At 39.0% G+C, this 21,978-nt stretch overlaps 1 protein-coding gene across 1 annotated transcript in view; it reads left to right on the top strand.

Annotated features, from left to right (window-relative positions):
• Window positions 1-791: 791 nt before the first annotated feature.
• LOC124622821 overlaps window positions 792-21,978 on the top strand; it is a gene marked incomplete at its 5' end in the record, with an annotated part of 120,328 nt that continues 99,141 nt past the window's right edge. The window contains 2 exons of the mRNA XM_047148613.1: window positions 792-835; window positions 16,534-16,613. Coding sequence (XP_047004569.1) covers window positions 792-835; window positions 16,534-16,613 — 124 coding nt within the window. The remainder of the gene's footprint in view (window positions 836-16,533; window positions 16,614-21,978) is intronic.

Raw genomic sequence — 21,978 nt, 5'->3', positions numbered from 1 at the left:
CTCTGCTCTGCTGCAAGCACAAGTGCTTTATTTGAACTGTCACTGTAAGTATTAATATTCAAATTTCTAATTCTGTTCAAAAATGCTTCTGTGGTTTGTCGATGCCACTGGGTAATGCCATTAAGCTGTTGCTAGTAACACCTTGCTGTATTTTTTCCATGGCAACATTCCAACAGACCTTCCAGTAAATCTAAGAAAGTGTGGGCAACCCACAACTTACCATGCCACATTTAATATTACCTTGCATCTCCTGCTTACCTCAACCAAGCCACACTCGATAACTGTTCCCTTTAGGACCATCCAAACTAGGATCTGTTTGTAAGTTTTCCAGGAAAATGCCTTTTTTCCTCTCATGATTGATCCGAGAAAGAAGTAATCAGACAAGCACCCTTCTCTCTTCCTTTGACATTTCCATTTTGTTATGCATTGTGAGATTATCTGTTCATATATGCGTGACATCATCCAGAAAATGTTGGAGTGCCTCATGGATGGCCATTTTCTCATCTACAGTGCCAGGTGGCATACTTGTCTGTGGTTCTCACTCCATGGGAAAAGGAGAGAACACACACAAAACTCAGAACTCAGAAAAAACAAGCAATCCACAAGCAAGTGTAATATGCCCAGGCTGCCACTTAGTCATCACACCATAGTGAATTCTACTGCTTGGTTGCTGTTGGAGGAACTGCTGTCTCTCCTTTCATCAGATTTCACTTGGTATTGAATGGGCAGAGGACAGCAATGACTCATTACACAGTGGAATGGAACAGCTGATATCAGATTTCTGACACCAAATTGTATCAGCATATTGTACATTTCATCCAGTCTGGGCTTCCAGGTAAGTGTATCTGATTCAGGTATGCTTTCACAATAGCCTCTCAGCTCTCCAGCAAATAAGTTTAGTAGGCTTGTCTCCATTGGAATATCAGAATAGCATGACAGCACTGTATGGGAGATAGGTATCTACGAATGTAGCCCACAAGCAGTCAGACAGTTTAAAATGGATGATATACATACTACTAACGCCGACACAGTTATGGTCCCTGCAGGTTTAGAGCATGTTCGTCAGTTCCTGCTTCTGTAACTTGGAAGTGGTAGTAGTGGAGACAGTAGTGGGGGTGTCAACATCATAACAGATGTTCATCTAGGCAGTGCGACCTGGGGGTCAAAATGCTAACAGTCACAGGTCTGATACTGGTACATGAGACTGACTGTGATCCTCAGTGGCTCGCTAGTGTTGCTTTGTAGGGTTTCAACAAGGGTGTTTTGACCATGGTTACTTAATCAGTGGTGGTGCATTACTAATGTGGTGCTGAGTATTTGTTCTGTTAGTTTACTTCTGGTTCAAGAGGGTGCCACTCAGCCACCTCAGTGCATAGTCTTCAGAATACTAACAATGAAGTGAAATAAAAATATGGATTAAAAGAATTTATTTGAAGAGTAGGGTACACAAAATTAAAATAAGTAAGCAGTCAGCATCTTAGAAAATGGATAACATAGTTCTTCTAAACGAGAAACACACACACACACACACACACACACACACACATGACTACTGTCTCTGGCCACAGAGGCCAGACTGTGAGCGTCTGCACATGATGGGAGAAGTGATGTTGAGTGGTGGGGCTAAGGAGGAGGCTGGGGTGGGGAGGGGGAGGGATAGCAGGGAAGGCGTGGGGTATGGTAAAATGCTGCTTGCAGGAGCAAACGGGCATCATAGGCACAGGTTAGGACAGCTAGAGGAATTCAGTTGTTTGGGGGGGGGGGGGGGGGAGGCAGAAAAGGATTGAAGTAGAGGAGGTAAAGAAGACTGTAGCTGCGTTGGTGGAATAGAAGGCTGTGTAGTGCAGGAATGAGAGCAGGGAAGGGGATACATGGGTTAAGGACTGGGACTAACGAAGGTCAAGGCCAAGTGGGTTACAGGAATTTAGGATATATTCCAGTGAGTTCCTAACTGTGCACTTCAGAAAAGCTGGTGTTGGCAGAAAGGATCCAGATGGTGCAGGCTCCCTCCCACAACCATATAAAATACAGAACCAAAATACAGACACATACCTTCCCTCCAGAAACCTCGGCCCCACGGAAGTACCAGTTCTTTCCAGCGACCCTACTTTTTGCCCCGGTTCCAAATTCAGCTGGACTTTTAAAGACTTCTCTCTTTCTCCCAGTCCCTACAGTGGAAACACTTTTTTGCCACCAACCATACCAATAAGATTCAACCCAGAACTAATGCAGAGGCCTGTGTGACTCACTTTACTCCTAATCCAACTGTGATCCACCCCCACTACCCCCCCCCCCCCCAAAAAAAATTACCCCCTGATTACAGAATTTTTTAAACTCACAGCTTGCCTCACCATCATTCCTCAATATGGAAGCTAACTTTACATCTGCAGAAAGAACCACAATGCACCACCGAAAAACTGATCCCAACCTTATAATCTTACCTGCTGACAAACGCTCCACCACTATGGGTTTGAACCTCAGAGATTACCTGGCAGAAGGACTCTGTTTGCTGCCGGATGCATAAACTTACATACCCTGTCACAGTGACCCCATTCCATAAATCCAGCAGGATCTCCACTCTCTCCTCAAATCCTTAGAACCATCCCAGGACACCTTCCAGAGTGTATCTCTTTTCTCACCCCTACCACTCCCCACACTCCTATCTTTTATATGCTTTCTGAAGTCCATAAACCCAACCACACAGGGTGTCTCATTGTTTCCAGTTACTATGTCCCCACTGATAGAATCTCTGCTCTCGTAGATCAGTACCTTCAGTGTATTATCCGAAACTTATCCTCCTACATAAAAGACACCAACCATTTCCCCCACCAACTTTCCACAGTTCTTGTTGCTGATTCCAAATCTGCTGCAACATCCATCCTGGTCACCATGACCAACTGTATCCTCACCCACAGTTACTTCAGCTTTGAAGGCATCACCTATGAACAAATCTGTGTTACACCAGTGAGCACTAGCATGTCACCATTCTATGCCAACCTATTAATGTGCCATCAGGAGGAACCGTTACTAACCACCCGGTATCCTGAAGCCTTCACCTGTTTCAGATTCATTGATAACTTCTTCGTCTTGATGTGGATGGAAGGAGAGGGCACCCTACCCACATTCCTCCAGAACCTCAGCACCTTCCCTCCCATACACTTCACTTGGTCCTTCTCAACCCAACAAGGCACCTTCCCCGTTGTTGACCTCCACCTCAAAGGTGGCTACATAAGTACCTCCGTCCATATCAGATCTGCCAACCATCAGCAATCTCTCCACGTCAATAGCTGCCATCCATTTCATACCATACCATACAGTGTAGCCACCTATAGATATTGCATCTCCAGTGATGAGCAGTCCCTCTGAAAATATACCAAGTATCTCTCTCAGACCTCCACAGAATGCAATTACCTTCCCAACCTTGGTACAGAACAGAGCTCCCATGCCTTATTACTCTAGTTGTGCATCACCGCCCAAAGTCTCACTGCTTGGCCACAAAGGAGAACCCTCCTCGTGACAGTATCACACAAGACTGGAGCAACTGAATCACATTCTCCACTATTGTTTTGGCTACCTCTTGTTGTGCCCTGGAATGAGGAATATCCTACCCACTATCCTTCTCACTTTTCCCATGGTGGTATTCTGCCACCCACTGAACGTACATGATATACTCATCAGTCCCTACTCCATCCCTGCTCCTAACCTCTTGCCTCATGGCTCATATCCCTGTAACTGACCTAAATGCAAGACCTGTCCCACTACCACTTACTCAGTCCACTCACAAGTATCACCTATTCATCAAAGGCAGGGCCATCTGTGAAACCAGTCATGTGATTTATAAGTTAAACTGTATTCTACATGGGCATAACAACCAACAAGATGTCTGTCCACATGATTGGTCACAGCCGAATTGTGGCCATGAGACAGCTGGACCACACAGTTACTGAACATGCTGCTCAACACAATGTTCTTCACTTCAGTGGCTGCTTCACTGTCTGCACCATCTTGATCCTCCCTACCAACATCAGCCTTTCTGAAAAGCTCAAGTGGGAACTCTCCCTGCAGTATATCCTATGTTCCTGTAAGCCCCTTAGCCTGAACCTTCTTTAGTTGTTGTCCTTCACTCACTCTTATCCCCTTCCCTGCTCCCACTCCATCACTACACAGTCTTCTACTCCAGTGACAGACCTGCAGTGTTTTTCTCCTCGTCTAATTCTCTCCTTTTTTGCTCCCCCCCCCCCCCTCCCCCTTCCCTGCCCCCCAACCTCCTGGGTGCACCTAACTGCACTACCCTGTCACTGTTTGCTCCCACAAGCAGCATGTAACCGCCTCCCACTCCTAACCTGCTAGCCCTCCCTGTCCCCATCCCAGCCTCCTCCTTATCCCCACCACCCAAATTTCTTCTTCCATCGTGCACAGTTGCTCATAGTCCAACCTCAGTGGCTAGGGGCAATGGTTATGTGTGTGAGTGATGCCTGCATGAACATATGTGTGTTGTTTACTTCTGAAGAAGGCCTTTTGTCGAAAGCTCACATGTTTAGCAGTCTTTTTGTTGTTCCTGTCTGTGACTTACCATCCCCTCGACATGGTGAATAGCAATCTATCCTTTTCATAATATTACCATTGTTCCATCCTGGATTTTCCATTGTTTGAGATTACATATTCTTTATTTTGGTCATTATGTATTCCTAATATTGCATTTAAGAAAACTATGAACAAGAAATTCACTGATACTTACAAATTATACTTTGAATTGGAAAGTTTTAATATTTTGGGCAGAAACTTCTCTTTTTGTAAGCAAAGCAGTATTAAAATAATATTTTTAACATAGTAAATTTGTTTAGTTTAACTCAGTAAGAGTCATTGGGATTAATGTGTATTGCCTGTGGATCCTCTGTAGTTATGGTAACAACTATTTGTAGGCTAACTGAGAAACACACCCAGAGTATTATACTGAGTTTGGTGTAAAATTCTTACCTAGCCTAAACCATATTTCATTTTTCTCTAGTAACCGACCAAACAAAATAAATTATTTGCCATAGAAAAACTGCCTCCTAATACATCATGCATTGTAATGGCATGTGACAGAATATTTTTGAGTATGTGAAATGGAAGACTTAATGAAGTGGCATCATTTTGAAACGTTACCCAAAGGGTCACTTTTTGAGGTCCTAGGACAAGCCCAGGCCTGCCTAGTATTGAAGTGAACTGAAGACATGTATCCACCTCATGTCTATAATATTTTAAGCTTATTGAAGAACTTTATTGCAAAGCTGTTCATGAGTATAAGTATCGCTATTTCTGTATTCATAGACATTTGTATTTCAAATATGGAACCTGGAAATAATTTGCATTTCATATTGATCTCTAATAATGCAGCGCGATACACAAAAGCTAACTTTTTCTGCCACAAGGTATTTTCCATTATTCATTAAACCCTTCATTTTACTTTAAACTGAAAATGTTTTGCTACTTGAAAAATTATGTAAGGTCTGGGCTACATGAAATATGAGCAGTAGTTACTCAGATAAGTGGACTGCTTCAGATGACACGCAGGTAAGCGGATTGCCTTGGATGTTGAGATATGATTTGTGAGTTGGCTGACCAATCAAAGAAGAAGAAAAATACCAGATGCCTCAGATGTTAAAATATCAGAATCCTCAGATATTAAGATCTGATATGGGAGTTGCCTGACCAATCTAAGAAGGGGAAATACCAGAGCCAGTCAACTGAAAAAATGGTCGCCACACTGATGACTTAGAGCTCCCATCCTTTGGTAAAACTACTATTAACTATTGATAATGCATAGGAAAAGAGAGCACCTTACTCACAAATTTCTCATTGTCTGATTTGCTGGCTGTGTTCTGTCAGTATCAGAAATGGAAATATGTAAAACAGAATACCCGTATCCATTTTGCTCTGTGACATCTGAGATTGTTGAAGGATGACAAATTTAGTTTTGCATGACCATTAAATTCAAAGAACGCTGCCTGTTACTTTCATATATGGTATTGAAGCTCACTTAGAGTATCAACAATACAGAACACGACCTACCCTTGGATTATAACAATTCAGCTGTGACTCCTCACGACACAGCATGCACATGGCCACAAAATCTTTCTTGTCCTCAGTGATCACCCACACTCCAGAAAAGAAGCTATAAATCAGTTTCCCTAAAAATCAGTTTCCCACTAGCCACATATAAATTAAGGATCCAGATCAAACAGTTAATTGCAGAGAACAACTTACTATATACACTGATGATTCAAAGCATTATGGCCACTGCCTACTATGAGATTAAATACAGCCAGGTGTTGTTGCGGATACATAATGTGTTAAAGAAAGTGTACAAGTGGAGCAAAGACAAATGGGAATCATATGGGCCACAAATGGAAAAATCCACAGACATCTCCAAAATGCCAAACTGGTCAGCTCTTTGCTTGCCACGATCATGAGTATCTGTGGAAAGTGGTGGAAGAATAGTGATACCAAGAGTAAGCGTCAAGATGTTGGATGTCCACACCTCATCACAGAATGTGGAGGTTGGGGGCTTGCCCTGTTTGTAAAGGAGGATAGGCAGGGATCTGATGACACAGTACAGTATTAGTGCAAGCATAAATGTTTTGGATCCCACCATTCAGCACACTTTGCTGAACCAAGACTCCACAGCAGATGACTCGCAAATGTTTCCATGTTGACCGATGACATTGTCAGTTACAATTGTAGTGGCACAGGATCATCGAGATTGGAGTGTGGATCAGTGGAAATGTGTGACCTGGTGAACAAATCACTTTTCTTGTTACATCATGTTGACAGTCATGTGCGGTATGTAGTCATTCAAATGAACAGCTGCACGCAATGTACTCTGCATCTCTGATGCAGGCTGGTGGGAGTCAGTACCATACTATGGTGGACATTCACTCTGGTTTTTGTGGAACCTATACTAGTAACTGAAGGCACTGTGAAAGCTGAGGAGCGTGTGTACATTATTGTAGACCTCCTGCATCCATTAATGCTTGATGTCTTTCCCAACAGCGGTGAATCTTTTAGTTTGTGTCGCAGGACAAGAATTACACTGCAGTGAGGAACATGGTGGTGTACTCACATTGATGCCACTACCAACAAATTAGCCTGATTTGAACATGGTGGAACACATCTAGGGCTGTAACAGTCTCCAGCTTTGTGTCCACAAACCACCAGCCTGTAATTTACATGCATTGTGGGACCTTTTTGTAGACATCTGGAGTTTTATTTTAAATCATCAGTTATATCAGTAAACAGTTACAGCACCTCTTCAGAGTACAACAAAATTTTGCTGATATATGACATTTGTTTTCCTTCTTCATTAGGAGTAGCTAAGAAATTGTTCTAGAATCTTGATTAACTAGCTTGCTTGTACTCTGTAGGAGAATGTTCATCCCAGTGATGCATAGCATCCACTACAGCGGACAGCTGTTAATGGTTGCTTCAGTCTGGGCACTCTGTACTGGTGGCACAGACAGCTGTCGTGCTGAATGATCTCATCATGGCTGGAAAAGACATCAAGCATGCAGGGATGGTGTACTCAATCTACAGGTGTTACAGTGCTTTCAGTTACCAACACAAATTCCATAGAAGTCCAGGTAAATGCACGCCATAGAATATTACTGCCTCCCACCAGCCTTCATTTATGATGTAGTGCATGTTTCACACAGCTGTTCCCTTGTATCAACAAGTACCCAGATAAAACCATCAACATGATGTAACAAGAAATGTGATTCACTCAACCAGATGACCAATTTCCACTGATCCATGCTCCAATGTCAATGATCCTATGCCCACTACAGTTGTAACTGACAGTGTCGTTGGTCAACATGGGAACACTTATGAGAGTTGTGCTTACACCAAATCTGTACTGTGTCATCAGGTCTCCCACAGATCTCTGCTTATCCTGCTTTACAAATGGGGCAAGTCTCCACATTCTATGATGAGGTGTAGACATCAAACATCTCAATGCTTTCTCGTGGTTTCACTATCCTTTCTCCACTTTCCACAGATACTCATGATAGTGACAAGCCAACAGCTGACGAGTTTGACATTTTGCAGTTATCTGTGGATTTTCTTTTTTGCGGCCTGGATGATTCCCATTCATCTCTGCTCTGCTTGTCACATTATTTACCATAACATGTGTCCGCAACACAGGCCATATTTAATCTCATAGTGGTCAGTGGCCATAATGCTTTGAATCATCGGTATATATTCTGAATGGTTCTCTACAGTTATTTGTTTCATCTGGATCCCTAAGCAGTTCATGCCTGTGCGAAACTGATTTAGAGCTGCTCCGCCGGAGTGTGAGTGATTATTGTGGATGAACAAAGATTCTGTGGCCAAGTGCATGTTTTATGGTGAGGAGTCACAGTTGAAGTGTTAGGGCCCAAGAGTAGGCATTGTCTTGCGAGTTGTTCATAATGTAATTGAGCTTTACTGGCAAGTACGAAAGTAATACACACTGTTATTTGCATTCAACAGTTGTGCAAAACTAAATTATTCATCCTTCAACAATTTCCAAACTCAGAGACCAAATCAGGCATGTTTATTCTGTTTTACATGTGTCCATTTCTGGCGTTAGTTTGCCACTCAGTTTTCCGCAGATAAAGTCCGAAGAATTCATTTACTGACTGAATTCATGGGTTTTGGTGTCGTCATATATGCATTCCTCATGGCTCTCAAACAATAGAGATTTGAATATCGTCATACCTCATGTAGTTTGTTCAAATAATGTCCTGTGCAAACCCTGTAGAGAAGTTTGATTAGAGCTGCACTTTCTCTTTCCAAAAGCAACACACAGTGATATCATTGTGTTCAGCACTAGAAATGTAATCCATGATAATTATATGGTAGACGCAGCAGTCAAACAAAATATAATTTCGATGGAATATGCCACCCTCTTGCATTCTGTGGTATCATTGTGGAGAGCGATAATTATGAAAAGTCACAGAATATAGGCGATAGAAATGCCTGAAAACCAGCTCCCATTGATTAACTAACTGCCTGACAGCTGTATATTTCCTGTCAGTCACTCAAATTAAATGAGATAACACTAGCACTTCTCCATATAGGGCACTCCACCAAGAAGAGCCATTAGTATTGGATGCCTGTTGTGTTCCATTGTAAGTAAATGACATTAATATTCTAGGAGCATGTGTCATGTGTTGGGATGGACAATGACACTGTCTCCGAGGAAACAAGCCTTTTACCGAAACAGTCAGAAAAACAAACACAGTATCTATCTGGGCATTAATGCCTCTAGATATTAATGATTAATGTTTTAAACATTTCAAATTAGTGTTATTTTTATATTCCTTATACTTTGATCCTTAATTTTTACTGCGGTTACATATTTTCATTGTTTGTACTGAAAATTTTAAAAGTTATTAGGATGATAGTAAAGTCTGCTGTTAAATGCCCTAAACATGAAAGCTCATCAATCCTTTATGGTCTAATCAGTCCTGTAGTAATGCACAACCATTTAGTTGTGAGCATTCTTTAACATTTTTCTGTCTGCGTATGAACTACTGTGGTCCTGTCATCCTAGCAAGTGTTCTCTGCTTTGGTAAATGTGTCCTGCAAATATGCAAGTTTCCTTGTTCATGTTATCTGATGACATCAAGTTGGTTGCTTATATGTGCAACACATAACAAAACTCATTTAATTATTCATTAATAAGCCCAAACTTCACCATCTTTGAGCAGGAATTCATAACTCAAAAGTTTGACATGGTAGACATACTCCTTATGTTAGCTGCCAAGTGTTAGAAGCAGTACTTTAAGATGTCAGCAAAGAGATGAAAAGAAGTGATGTATTCAGTGGAGATCTTAATCATCCAACAATCAATTAGGAGAATCAAAGTTTTGCTAGTAGTGGGCTTGATAAGACACCCTGTGGAACGGTACTAAATGCCTTCTTTAAAGAGTACCTCACTAATAATGGAAATGTATTGCATCTAATGGCAACAAATGGACCTGACCTCTTTTGGTATGTCCACATTGAAATTGGTTTCGGTGACTGTGACTTGGTTGTGGCAGCAATGACAACCGAAGTACAAAGTAAAACTAAAATGAGCAAAATGATGTATATGTTCAGTAAACTAGATAAAAATCAGAAGTGTCATATCTCAGTGTGGAACTTGAATCTTGTAACACAGGGCAGGCGTATGTAAAGGAACTACGGCTCAAGTTTAAAAGAATAATTGGCCATGCAATGGATAGGTATGTATGCAGTAGAACTGTTCATAATGGGAGATATGCTCCATGATATATAGTCATTGTGAAGAAACTTCTAAAGAAACAGAGATTACTGCATCATAGGTGCAAAACAAAACACAGCACCAGAGAGAGAGAGAGAGAGTGAGAGAGAGAGAGAGCTGCTGAATGAAATGTGTTTGGCTGTCAAGAGAGCAGTGCATGAAGCCTTTAATGACTACCTTAGCAAAAATATAGTCACATCATCTTTCACAAAACTCAATGAAATTAAGGCTGTTAGTGGCACCAAAGGTAGTGTCCAGTTCCTAGTGAATGAAACAGGAACTGAAATTTAAATTGAGGGTAGCAAAGCAAAAGCTGAAATGCATAACTCTGTTTTCGAATGTACCTTTACAAAGAAAACCCAAGGGAATTGCTCCAGTTCAATCCTTGCACCACTGAAAGGATGAGTGAAATAAGTATAAGTGTCAGTGATTGAAATCTTTAAAATTGGACAAAGCTCCAGTATACGATAGAAGCCTTATAAGGCTCTGTACTGAATTTGCAGTTGAGTTAGCCCATCTTCTAACTATACTCTGTTGTTTATATCTTGGAAAAAAAACAAAAAAAGTGCCCAGTAGTTTGAAGAAAAAAGCACGGGTCACACCTGTCTACAAGAAGGGTAGAAGTAGTGATTCACAAAATTGCCATCGCATATCTTTGACATCGATTTGTTATAGAATCTTACAACATAATCTAATCTCAATCATAATAAGGTATCTTGACAGAACGAACTCCTTCATGCCACCCAGCATGATCAAGTGAATCCCTGCTCACATCAAGGCAGTCAGGTAGATGCAGTATTTCTTGATTTCTGAAAAGCATTTGACTCAGTACCACACTTGCACTTACTGTCAGAAGTACAATCATATGGCATCTCAAGTATAGTATGTGACTGATGGAAGATTTTTTGGTAAGAAGGACGCAGCAATTTGTCTTCGATGGAGAGTCTTCGACAGATGTTGAAGTAAATCCAGGTGTGCCCAGGGAAGTTTGTTGGGACACTTGTTGTTCATGTTTCATATTAATGACTTTGTGGACAATATTAATAATAACCTCAGGCTTTTTGCAAATGATGCAGTCATCTGCAATGAAGTACTACCTGAAAGAAGTTACATATGTTGTTGTTGTTGTGGTTGTGGTCTTCAGTCCTGAGACTGGTTTGATGCAGCTCTCCATGCTACTCTGTCCTGTGCAAGCTCCTTCATCTCCCAGTACCTACTGCAACCTACATCCTTCTGAATCTGCATAGTGTATCCATCTCTTGGTCTCCCTCTATGATTTTTACCCTCCACGCTGCCCTCCAATGCTAAATTTGTGATCCCTTGATGCCTCAGAACATGTCCTACCAACCGATCCCTTCTTCTAGTCAAGTTGTGCCACAAACTCCTCTTCTCCCCAATCCTATTCAATACCTCCTCATTAGTTACGTGATCTACCCACTTAATCTTCAACATTCTTCTGTAGCACCACATTTCGAAAGCTTCTATTCTCTTCTTGTCCAAACTATTTATCGTCCATGTTTCAGTTCCATACATGGCTACACTCCATACAAATACTTTCAGAAACGATTTCCTGACACTTAAATCTATATTCGATGTTAACAAATTTCTGTTCTTCAGAAACGCTTTCCTTGCCATTGCCAGTCTACATTTTATATCCTCTCTACTTCGACCATCATCAGTTATTTTGCTCCTCAAATAGCAAAACTCCTTTACTACTTTAAGTGTCTCATTTCCTAATCTAATTCCCTCAACATCACCCTACTTACTTCGACTACATTCCGTTATCCTCGTTTTGCTTTTGTTGATGTTCATCTTATATCCTCCTTTCAGGACACTGTCCATTCCGTTCAACTGCTCTTCCAAGTCCTTTGCCGCCTCTGTCAGAATTACAATGTCATCGGCGAACCTCAACGTTACATAAGCATATAAATATTAAGTCAGCTCTTGATAAGATTTCAAAGTCGTGCAGATATTGCCAACCTTTTAAATGCTCAGAAATGTAAAATTGTGCACTTCACAAAATGAAAAAGTGTAGTATCCTATGACTATAATATCAGTGAGTCACTGTTGGAATCGGCCGACTTATACATATACCTGGGTGTAACCCACTGTGTTGATGTGAAATGGAATGATCACTTAGGTTCAGTCATTGGTAAAGCAAGTGGTACACTCGATTTATTGGTACAAAACTGGAGAACTGCAATCAGTTTGCTAAGGAGCTTGCATGCAAGTCACTTGGGCAACCCATTATAGAATACTGCTCAAGTGTGGGGACCTGAACCAAATGGGACAAATGGGGGATACTGATCATACACAGAGGGGGGCTGTACTTTTGAGGAAATTTGGGAAAAAAAGGGAAAAAATGTTGTAATTTATATTTGGGACAAGAGGAAAAAAATGTAATTTATATGAATGGAGGGAATAGACAGTTAAATCATAAGAGTAGAATGTATAGAACAATGTATGGCAGCAACAGTCTGCAAAACTTCCTTTTTTTTGTTATGTAAGAGCACTACAGGTGCAACCTGATGTTAATGCTTCTTGCAGTGGAAAGTTGAAGATGGAAAATACACAACAATAGTAAGGTATATCACCAGGTATTAGGAAATAAAGTTATTAACAGTGAGTCAGCATACTTTTCTGTCCATACCGTTACTGAAAAATATGCACAATAATCTTAATGTTCCCAACTATTGAAAAATAATGATAACTGAGAAGCTAAGAAATTGTGTATTTGATGTTTGTAGCTTCATTTTGTAATTTGTTCCTGATCTAATTTTTGTATCTGTAAATCTTGTACCAGTGGGCTTGTCACGATGCTAAGTCTTTTGAGTGAATCTACAGAGAGTCTGGATCAAATTTACGTATTGAGCACTATGTTTAGGCACCAAATAATCTTGTTCCATGATTGGTAAGCTACCTTGAGTTTATTTGAAAGTTAAAATTATTTAAAAAGATAGAATAGATGATATTCTTTTGATTTGAAATTAAAGGAGACAAAATGGCTGGACCTTCAGGAGGAAAAATTACAGTACTGCTAGTAGTCAAATATAAAATTACAAAAAAACCTATTCTAGCTTTCAGAATTATAAGTTATTCCTCGTAGAAGTAAGAGGGAGACTTTGGAGAAGGTTAAAAGGAGAGGCAGGTCATGCAGAGCTCAGCATAAGATGGTCTAATAGGAAAGAATTAATAGTTTGGCACACTAGGACAGTTTTTGGTACATTTATTTGTTCTTGTCACCAATAATACACTTTTGCCTACTGGGGGTAAATACGGACAAGCCATTCTGTTTTCTTGCAATTTTAATTTTTTTTCAATAAATTGTCATTTTGATACATCCTAATTTGTGTTAATGATGTAGGAGATAACAAAAGATTTAACAGAAGATTCTAAATTATGTCAAGGCATTTTATCTCAGATGTTTGTTTTAACATACCTCTAATTATAGTGTTTGTTTGTCAAATCATAATAGTAATTCTTTACTCAACAGCTTCACAGCTGGTTTGCAGTTGAAAGCTTTGAATTGAAAACACGAACAGCAACACACCTTCAATGAACTTGATATTTGTTAGTTTACTAGGTGGGTGACATTGCTGAAAAGATCATTATAATCATAGCATGTGGACATCTTTGTGGGATATTCCATGTGTTAAATAATCCAAATAACAGAACTAAGCAAGATGATTCATTGTGGTAGAATCTTTCGGTAATAACTGCATATGGTATTGCTTATTGTGACTCTTAGTTGACTTCTTACAATGTTGGATGTTGCATGATTTAAGTAACTTGCATGGTAATAAATAAGAAAAAAAGCTCCATTATTTTTTTTCTTTTTCTTTTTTTTTTTTTTTAAAATTACTAAATATGCATGGGATGTTCTCTGGAAATCTAGCTGCTGAACTTTATAACCATGCACCAAACTGATAGTTTGTGTTGGCTGCAATGAGTCTGTTGCGCATTCTCACAAGTAACGTGTATCAAGATGTGTGTTTATGTTACTACGTATTGTCATAGCAACATGTTAAATACTTTTGCATGGACAAAAAAACAGGATGAAAGTCACCAAAATTATTCTATCTACACCTGCTTCGTACTCTGTGAGCCACTGTACAGTACGTGATGGAGGTAGCTTGTACTAGTATGTACCATTTCCCTTCCATTTAATATTAATGACTGTGTCAAGCAGCACACTACTAAAGCTGTATCCAAACATTATGGGATTGTTTCTCCTACTCATCTGCTTTATTTTACATTTTTCTACATTTAGAATGAGCCGACACTCATGACACCAAGCAGAACTTGTGTCTAATCCTCTTGTATCCTCATATAGTCATTCAACTTGCTGTACACCACTGCTTCGAAAGCAAGCAAGCACAGACTGCGGTTCACACATTCGATCAGATCATTTACGTATATATAGATCAGTAGTGGTCCTAATACATATCCCTGGGGCACTCCTGGTGGTATCCTTGCCTCTGATGAACACTGTGTTCTATTATGTAAGAAGTATTTGACCTGTTCGTGTATCTGGGAACCTATTCTGTTGTTCATACTTTCATTATCAGTCTGCAGTGGGTCGCCATGTGAAACACTTTCGGAAATCTAGGAGTATAGAATCTGCTTGTTGCCATGTAGTTCGCAGAATATCATGTGAAAAAAGGGCAAGCTGAGTTTAGCTCAAGTGATGGTTTCTAAACCCATGCTTATTTGTGGACAGAAGCTTTTCTGTCCCAGGGAAATTTGTTATATTTGAATTGCAGATATGTTCAAGAATTCTGCAGTAAACTGATGTTAAGGGTATTGCTTGGTAATTTTACAAGTCCATTCTCTTACCCTTCTGTCACCTGCACTTTTTTCCAGTCCCTTGGGGCTTTGTTATGTGTGAGGAATTTAATGCAAGCTAATTAAGGGACCAATGCCATAGAGTACTTTTTCTGTTAGTTGGGAAAAAAAAATCCACTAGAAGATGACTTTCTTTTAAAAGTATAATACAATGTAATTTTCTACAAATTTGTAATTTTGTTTTTATTAATATAAAAACCAACACCAGCCACAAATTCCAAGATGAGCACTGGCCTGCAGCATTTTAAGAAGTGGCCATGAATGCTTCAACAATTTTATAATGTAAAAATACATGAAATATTTGTTCTCTTTGTCAGTAATTACCCACCATTAAATACACAAGCATATGATGACATTAAGAAAGTGAATTTCAGGTAATAAGGTTTTATGCATTTTTACAGTGGCTGTTTTCCTGTGTTAAGTATCATATGTCCGTACTTGACTGTGTGCCGTTGCCTGATCTCGATTGAGTAAAATAGTGTGTTATTTGTTAATTCTCTGACTCTCCATAATTTAGTTGTATCTACTTTCATTTTAGAGATGTCAGTTAATCTGTGACATTGTGATGAAAAACCACAGTTTCAGAGCTGTCTTACATGTTGTTTAAACTGTCACAGAAATCCACTAAAATTTTTAGGATTATATCATTTGCAGCACAGTCCATTGTGAAACTTTCTTATGTATTAAAACTGTGGGCTGAATCAGAGTTGATAACTGTTACAATTTGTTTCTTGGGCAATGTTCTTAACCAACTGAGCTAACCGGAAATGACTCACAACCCATCCCCACAGCTGTAGTTCTGCCAGTACAACTCACTTATACTTTCCAAACTTCACATAAGCTTTGCTGCATGCCTTGCTTGACTAGTATTACTAGAAGAAAAGATATGATTGATATTCGACTCAACAACAGGTTAGGGGTTTTGGAATAAATCTTTCACTCAGAAGCAGAGTGTGAATTGTTTTGAAACTATCTGGCAGATCAAAGCAGTGCACAGTCTGCTGCAGAGTGAAATATTTGTTATGAAAACAATCCTTGTCAAAAAGCTGTTTAGATATTCTTAACAAAATATTTTTTTTCAACTAAATTATCTTGGGAAGCACTTGCTCTGTAATATCTTACTGAAAAAAGAAAAAGAATGGAAAAAAGCTTTATTTGCATAGAACTCTGAGCTATCCGAGTGTGTGGGTTTTTGTGCCAATAATATGGGTATTGTGATGATACTAATGATTTGATGCATTTCTTTTACACACACACACACACACACTTATATAAATTCTTGTACAAAGACGAGAGACAGATATTAAAGTAGTTGATAGTCATTGGAAGCACTAACTCTTTTTTTTATAATTTTCTCAGACTTGGTGACCTTTCTGTATTAATTGTTATAATTTCCTTTTCAGACTGACTTCAACGTTACACAAAACGTCATTTTACAGAGGTAAAATATTACCTGCAAATAACACACTGTCTGAAGAAAATGGTGAGTAACCCTGAGAACAATTCTAACATTGTAAATGATCAGATTAGATGTCTGATAAATCTAATTATATCAAAAAATTAAATTTAGATGGGGCAGTCAACCATAAAGTTGATAAGCTATCGTTGCACTTTGTGAAGCAAGAGACTCATAATAGATACTGGGAAGAGAAAATCTTTAACCTTCCCTTATTAAAATCATATAGATACCCTGGGAAAAGAAAATCTTTAACCTTTCCATTTTAAAGTTTTAGAGATGACGATTAACTGGCACTCAAGTCAGAAATATCTTTTCATACCAAAATCCACTGAGTTGTGAATCAGCAAATTTTAATCTTGATAGGAAACTTAAGTTCAGTGGTACATAAGTTCCACAATCATATTCTCATCATCTGAGAATATTTTAATCATTCAACAACAATCAATTGTGAAAATTACTGTTGTGTATACAGTGAGCATGGAAAAACAGTCCTGAGAAACATTACTGAATGCCTTTGCTGAAAGCTACTTAGCAATTATGATGGAAATATGTTGGATCTAATGCCAACAAATAGACCTGTCCTCTTTGAAGGTGTCCACATTGAAATTGATATCAGTGACCATGAGGCAGTTGTAGCAACTATGGTTGCCAAAGTACAATAAGCAACTGAAACGGCTAGAAGGGTTTATATGCTCATCAAACTAGATAAAGAGACATTTGGGTCTAGAGAGGAGCATTCAGAACTGTGGCCCAATTTAAAAGAATAGTTGGCCATGCACTAAGTAGAAATGTACGTAGTAGAACAGTTCATAATGGGAGAATTCTCCCTATTGTATACAGCCATTGTAAATAAACTTCTAAAGAAACAGAAGCTACTGCAGAATAGGTGTAATTGAAAGAATAAGACTAACAATAGAGAGATACTGAATGAAACATGTTTGGTTGTCAAGAGGGCATTGTGTGAAGCCTTAAGTGACTGTTGTAGCAAAATATTATCTAAAGATCTTTCACAAATTTTTTATAAAGGCTGTTAATGGTACTGAAGTTAATGCCCATACACTCATGGATGAGATAGGAACATGAATTGAGGTTACTAAAGCAAAAGCAGCAATGCTGAAGTCTGCTTTGAACTGTTCTTTTACAAAGGAAAATCCAGTAGTATTGTCCCAATTTAATTCTCGTGACACTACAAAGATACATATTAGATTGTTATTGTCATTGATATTGAGAAACAATGGAAATCACTGAAACTGGACAAAGCTCACCCTTGAGCTCCTCTTTTTAACTGTAACTTACTACAAACTCCTTGAAGAGAAAACTGTGTCCAATACTTGGAAGAAACCGCAGGTCACATCTGTGTACAAGGAAAGTAGAAGAAGTGATCCACAAAACAATCATTCAGTATCGTTGACATCGATTTGTTGTAGAATTGATCTCACACATAATGGGGTATCTCTAACTCAATTACCTTTTCCATGCCAACCAGCATGGATTCAAAAAACATCGATCTTGTGAAATCCAACTTTTCTCACGTAACATCCTGATAACCATGGATCAAGGCAGTCGGGTGGATGCAGTATGTCTTGATTTCTGAAAAGCATTTGACTCAGTAGCACCTCTACACTCATTATTGAAAATATGATCATACGGCATGTTGTTGTTGTGGTCTTCAGTCCAGAGACTGGCTTGATGCAGCTCTCCATGCTACCATATCCTGTGCAAGCTTCATCACCTCCAAGTATCTGCTGCAACCTACATCCTTCTGTATCTGCTTAGTGTATTCATCTCTTGGTCTCCCTCTACGATTTTTACCCTCCACGCTTCCCTCCAATACTAAATTGGTGATCCCTTGATGCCTCGGAACATGTCCTACCAATGGGAGTCCCTTCTTCTAGCCAGGTTGTGCTACAAATTCCCCTCCTCCCTAGTTCTATTCAGTACCTCCTCATTAGTTACGTGATCTACCCATCTAATCTTCAGCATTTCTCTGTAGTATCACATTTCGAAAGCCTCTGTTCTCTTTTTGTCTAAACTATTTATCATTCATGTTTCACTTCCATACATGGCTACACTCCATACAAATACTTCCAGAAAAGACTTCCTGACACTAAAATCTATACCCGATGTTAACAAATGTCTCTTTTTCAGAAAAGCTGTCCTTGCCACAGCCAGTCTACACTTTATATCATCTGTACTTCGACCATCAGAAGTTATTTTGCTCCCCAAATAGCAAAACTCATCTACTACTTTAAGTGTCTCATTTCCTAATCAAATTCCATCAGCATTGCCTGATTTAATTTGACTTCATTCCACTATCTTCGTTTTGCTTTTGTTGGTGTTCACCTTATATCCTCCTTTCAAGACACTGTCCATTCTGTTCAACTGCTCTTCCAGGTCCTTTGCTGTCTCTGACAAAATTACAATGTCATCGGCAAACCTCGGAGTTTTATTTCTTCTTCCTGCACTGTAATTCCTATTCCAACTTTTTTTTTCTTTTTTATTTATTTATTTATTTATTTTTTTACTGCTTGCTCAATATACAGATTGAATAACATCGGGGATAGGCTACAATCCTGTCTCACTCCCTTCCCAACCACTGCTTCCCTTTCGTGCCCCTCAACTCTTACAACTGCCATCTGGTTTCTGTACAAATTGTAAATAGTTCTTCGTTCCCTGTATTTTACTCTTTCACTATCAGAATTTGAAAGAGAGTATTCCAGTCAACATTCCCAAAAACTTTCTCGTAAGTCTACAAATGCTCTAAATGTAGGTTTACCTTTTCTTAATCTATCTTCTAAGATTAGTTGTAGGGTCAGCATTGCCTCACGTGTTCCATCATTTCTACGGAATCCAAACTGATCTTCCCCGATGTCGACTTCTACCAGTTTTTCCATTCGTCTGTAAGAATTCGTGTTAGTATTTTGTAGCTGTGACTTATTAAACTGATAGTTTGGTAATTTTGCACACCTGCCAACACCTGCTTTCTTTGGGATTGGAATTATTATACTCTTCTTGAAGTCTGAGGGTATTTCGCCTGTCTCATATGCCTTTCTCACCACATGGTAGAATTTTGTCAGGACTGGCTCTCCCAAGGTTATCAATAATTCTAACAGAATGTTGTCTACTCCTGGGGCCTTATTTTGTCTCAGGTCTTTCAGTGCTCTGTCAAACTCTTCACGCAGTATCATATCCCCTATTCCATCTCCATCTACGTCCTCTTCCATTTAGATAAGATTGTCCTCCAGTAATTCACCCTTGTATAGACTGTCTATATACTTCTTTCACCTTTCTGCTTTCCCTTCTTTGCTGGGAACTGATTTTCCATCTGAGCTCTCGATGTTCATACAAGTGGTTCTCTTTTCTCCAAAGATTTTAATTTTCCTGTAGGCAGTATCTATCTTACCACTAGTAATAAATGCCCCTACGTCCTTACATTTGTCCTCTAGCCATGCCTCTTGAGCCATTTTGCATTTCCTGTCAATCTCATTTTTGAGACATTTGTATTCCTTTTCTTCTGCTTCATGTACTGCATTTCATCAATTAAAATCAGTATCTCTTCTGTTACCCAAGGATTTCTACTAGCCCTTGCCTTCTTACCTATACGATTGTCTGCTGCCTTCACTATTTCGTCTCTCAGTGCTACCCATTCTTCTTCTACTGTATTTCTTTCCCTTGATCTTGTCAATTGTTCCCCAATGCTCCCTCTGCAACTCTCTACAACCTCTGGTTCTTTCAGTTGATCAAGATCCCATGTCCTTAAATTCCTACCTTTTTGCTGTTTTCTTCAGTTTTAGTCTACAGTTCATAACCAATAAATTGTGGCCAGAGTTCACATCTGCCTCTGGAAATGTCTTACAATTTAAAACTTGGTTCCTGAATGTCTGTCTTACCATAGTATAATCTATCTGAAACCTTCCAGTGTCTTCCACATTTACAATCTTCTTTATGATTCTTAAACCAAGTGTTGACTATGATTAAGTTATGCTCTGTGCAAAATTCTACCAGGCAGCTTCCTCTTTTATTCCTTATCCCCAGTCCATATTCACCTGCTACTTCTCCTCCTCTTCCTTCACCTACTATCAAATTCCAGTTCCCCATGACTATTAATTTTTCGTCTCCCCTCAGTATCTGAATGATTTGTTTTATCTTATCGTACGTTTATTCAATCTGTATGTCATCTACGGAGCTAGTTGGCATATAAACTTGTTCTACTGTGGTAGGCAGGGGCTTTACCTTATTATTTGAAGTTTTTGACTATTACAGTTGTAGTTTTAGGTGCTTATTTGGGTTATCTTATTTCTAAGTTTGATTTTTCTCATAATTTATTTTCTTTAAGTATGCTTTCTTTTGTTAGATTTGCTGGTTCTATATGATTTATACCTTTTCTTTCAACTAAGTTTGTTAGATATGTTCCTTTAAAGTTGGGTTATTATTCATCAAAGTCATTTGATTATGATTGAGGTGAGTTATTTGGTGGCCAAGGTTTACATAGATTATTTATTTATTTAATTGATATAATGGAAGGAAACATTCCACGTGGGAAAAATTATATATAAAAACAAAGATGAGGTGACTTACCGAACAAAAGCGCTGGCTGGTCGATAGACACACAAACAAACACAAACATACACACAAAATTCAAGCTTTCGCAACAAACTGTTGCCTCATCAGGAAAGAGGGAAGGAGAGGGGAAGACGAAAGGAAGTGGGTTTTAAAGGAGAGGGTAAGGAGTCATTCCAATCCCGGGAGCGGAAAGACTTACCTTAGGGGGAAAAAAGGACAGGTATACACTCGCACACACGCACATATCCATCCACACATACAGACACAAGCAGGTGTGGATGGATATGTGCGTGTGTGCGAGTGTATACCTGTCCTTTTTTCCCCCTAAGGTAAGTCTTTCCGCTCCCGGGATTGGAATGACTCCTTACCCTCTCCTTTAAAACCCACTTCCTTTCGTCTTCCCCTCTCTTTCCCTCTTTCCTGATGAGGCAACAGTTTGTTGCGAAAGCTTGAATTTTGTGTGTATGTTTGTGTTTGTTTGTGTGTCTATCGACCAGCCAGCGCTTTTGTTCGGTAAGTCACCTCATCTTTGTTTTTATATATAATATTTATTTAATTGGTTATACACAAGGTTGATATGATTCTAACTTTAAGATTTATCTTTTAACTTTTATTTTTGGAATGTTTATCTTAGTAATGTTATTTTCCGTGTATTTAAATAGCTTATAATTAGAGTGTGACACTGAAGATGGTAAGAAAGTATTTTTACTTTTAGGTATTTATAAATATAACTATATTATTTTTACAGTGAAAATGTAATGTTTTATTTAAACTATATAAATTTTACAAATGTTAACGGAGTTTAACCGCTAATATAAAAAGTTAT

This window comes from Schistocerca americana, chromosome 7 (genome assembly GCF_021461395.2).
Source record: "Schistocerca americana isolate TAMUIC-IGC-003095 chromosome 7, iqSchAmer2.1, whole genome shotgun sequence".
NCBI classification, from domain to species: Eukaryota; Metazoa; Arthropoda; class Insecta; order Orthoptera; family Acrididae; genus Schistocerca; species Schistocerca americana.
The sequence above is the reverse complement of the archived record's forward strand: the minus strand, read 5'-3'. Positions and strand labels throughout refer to the sequence as shown.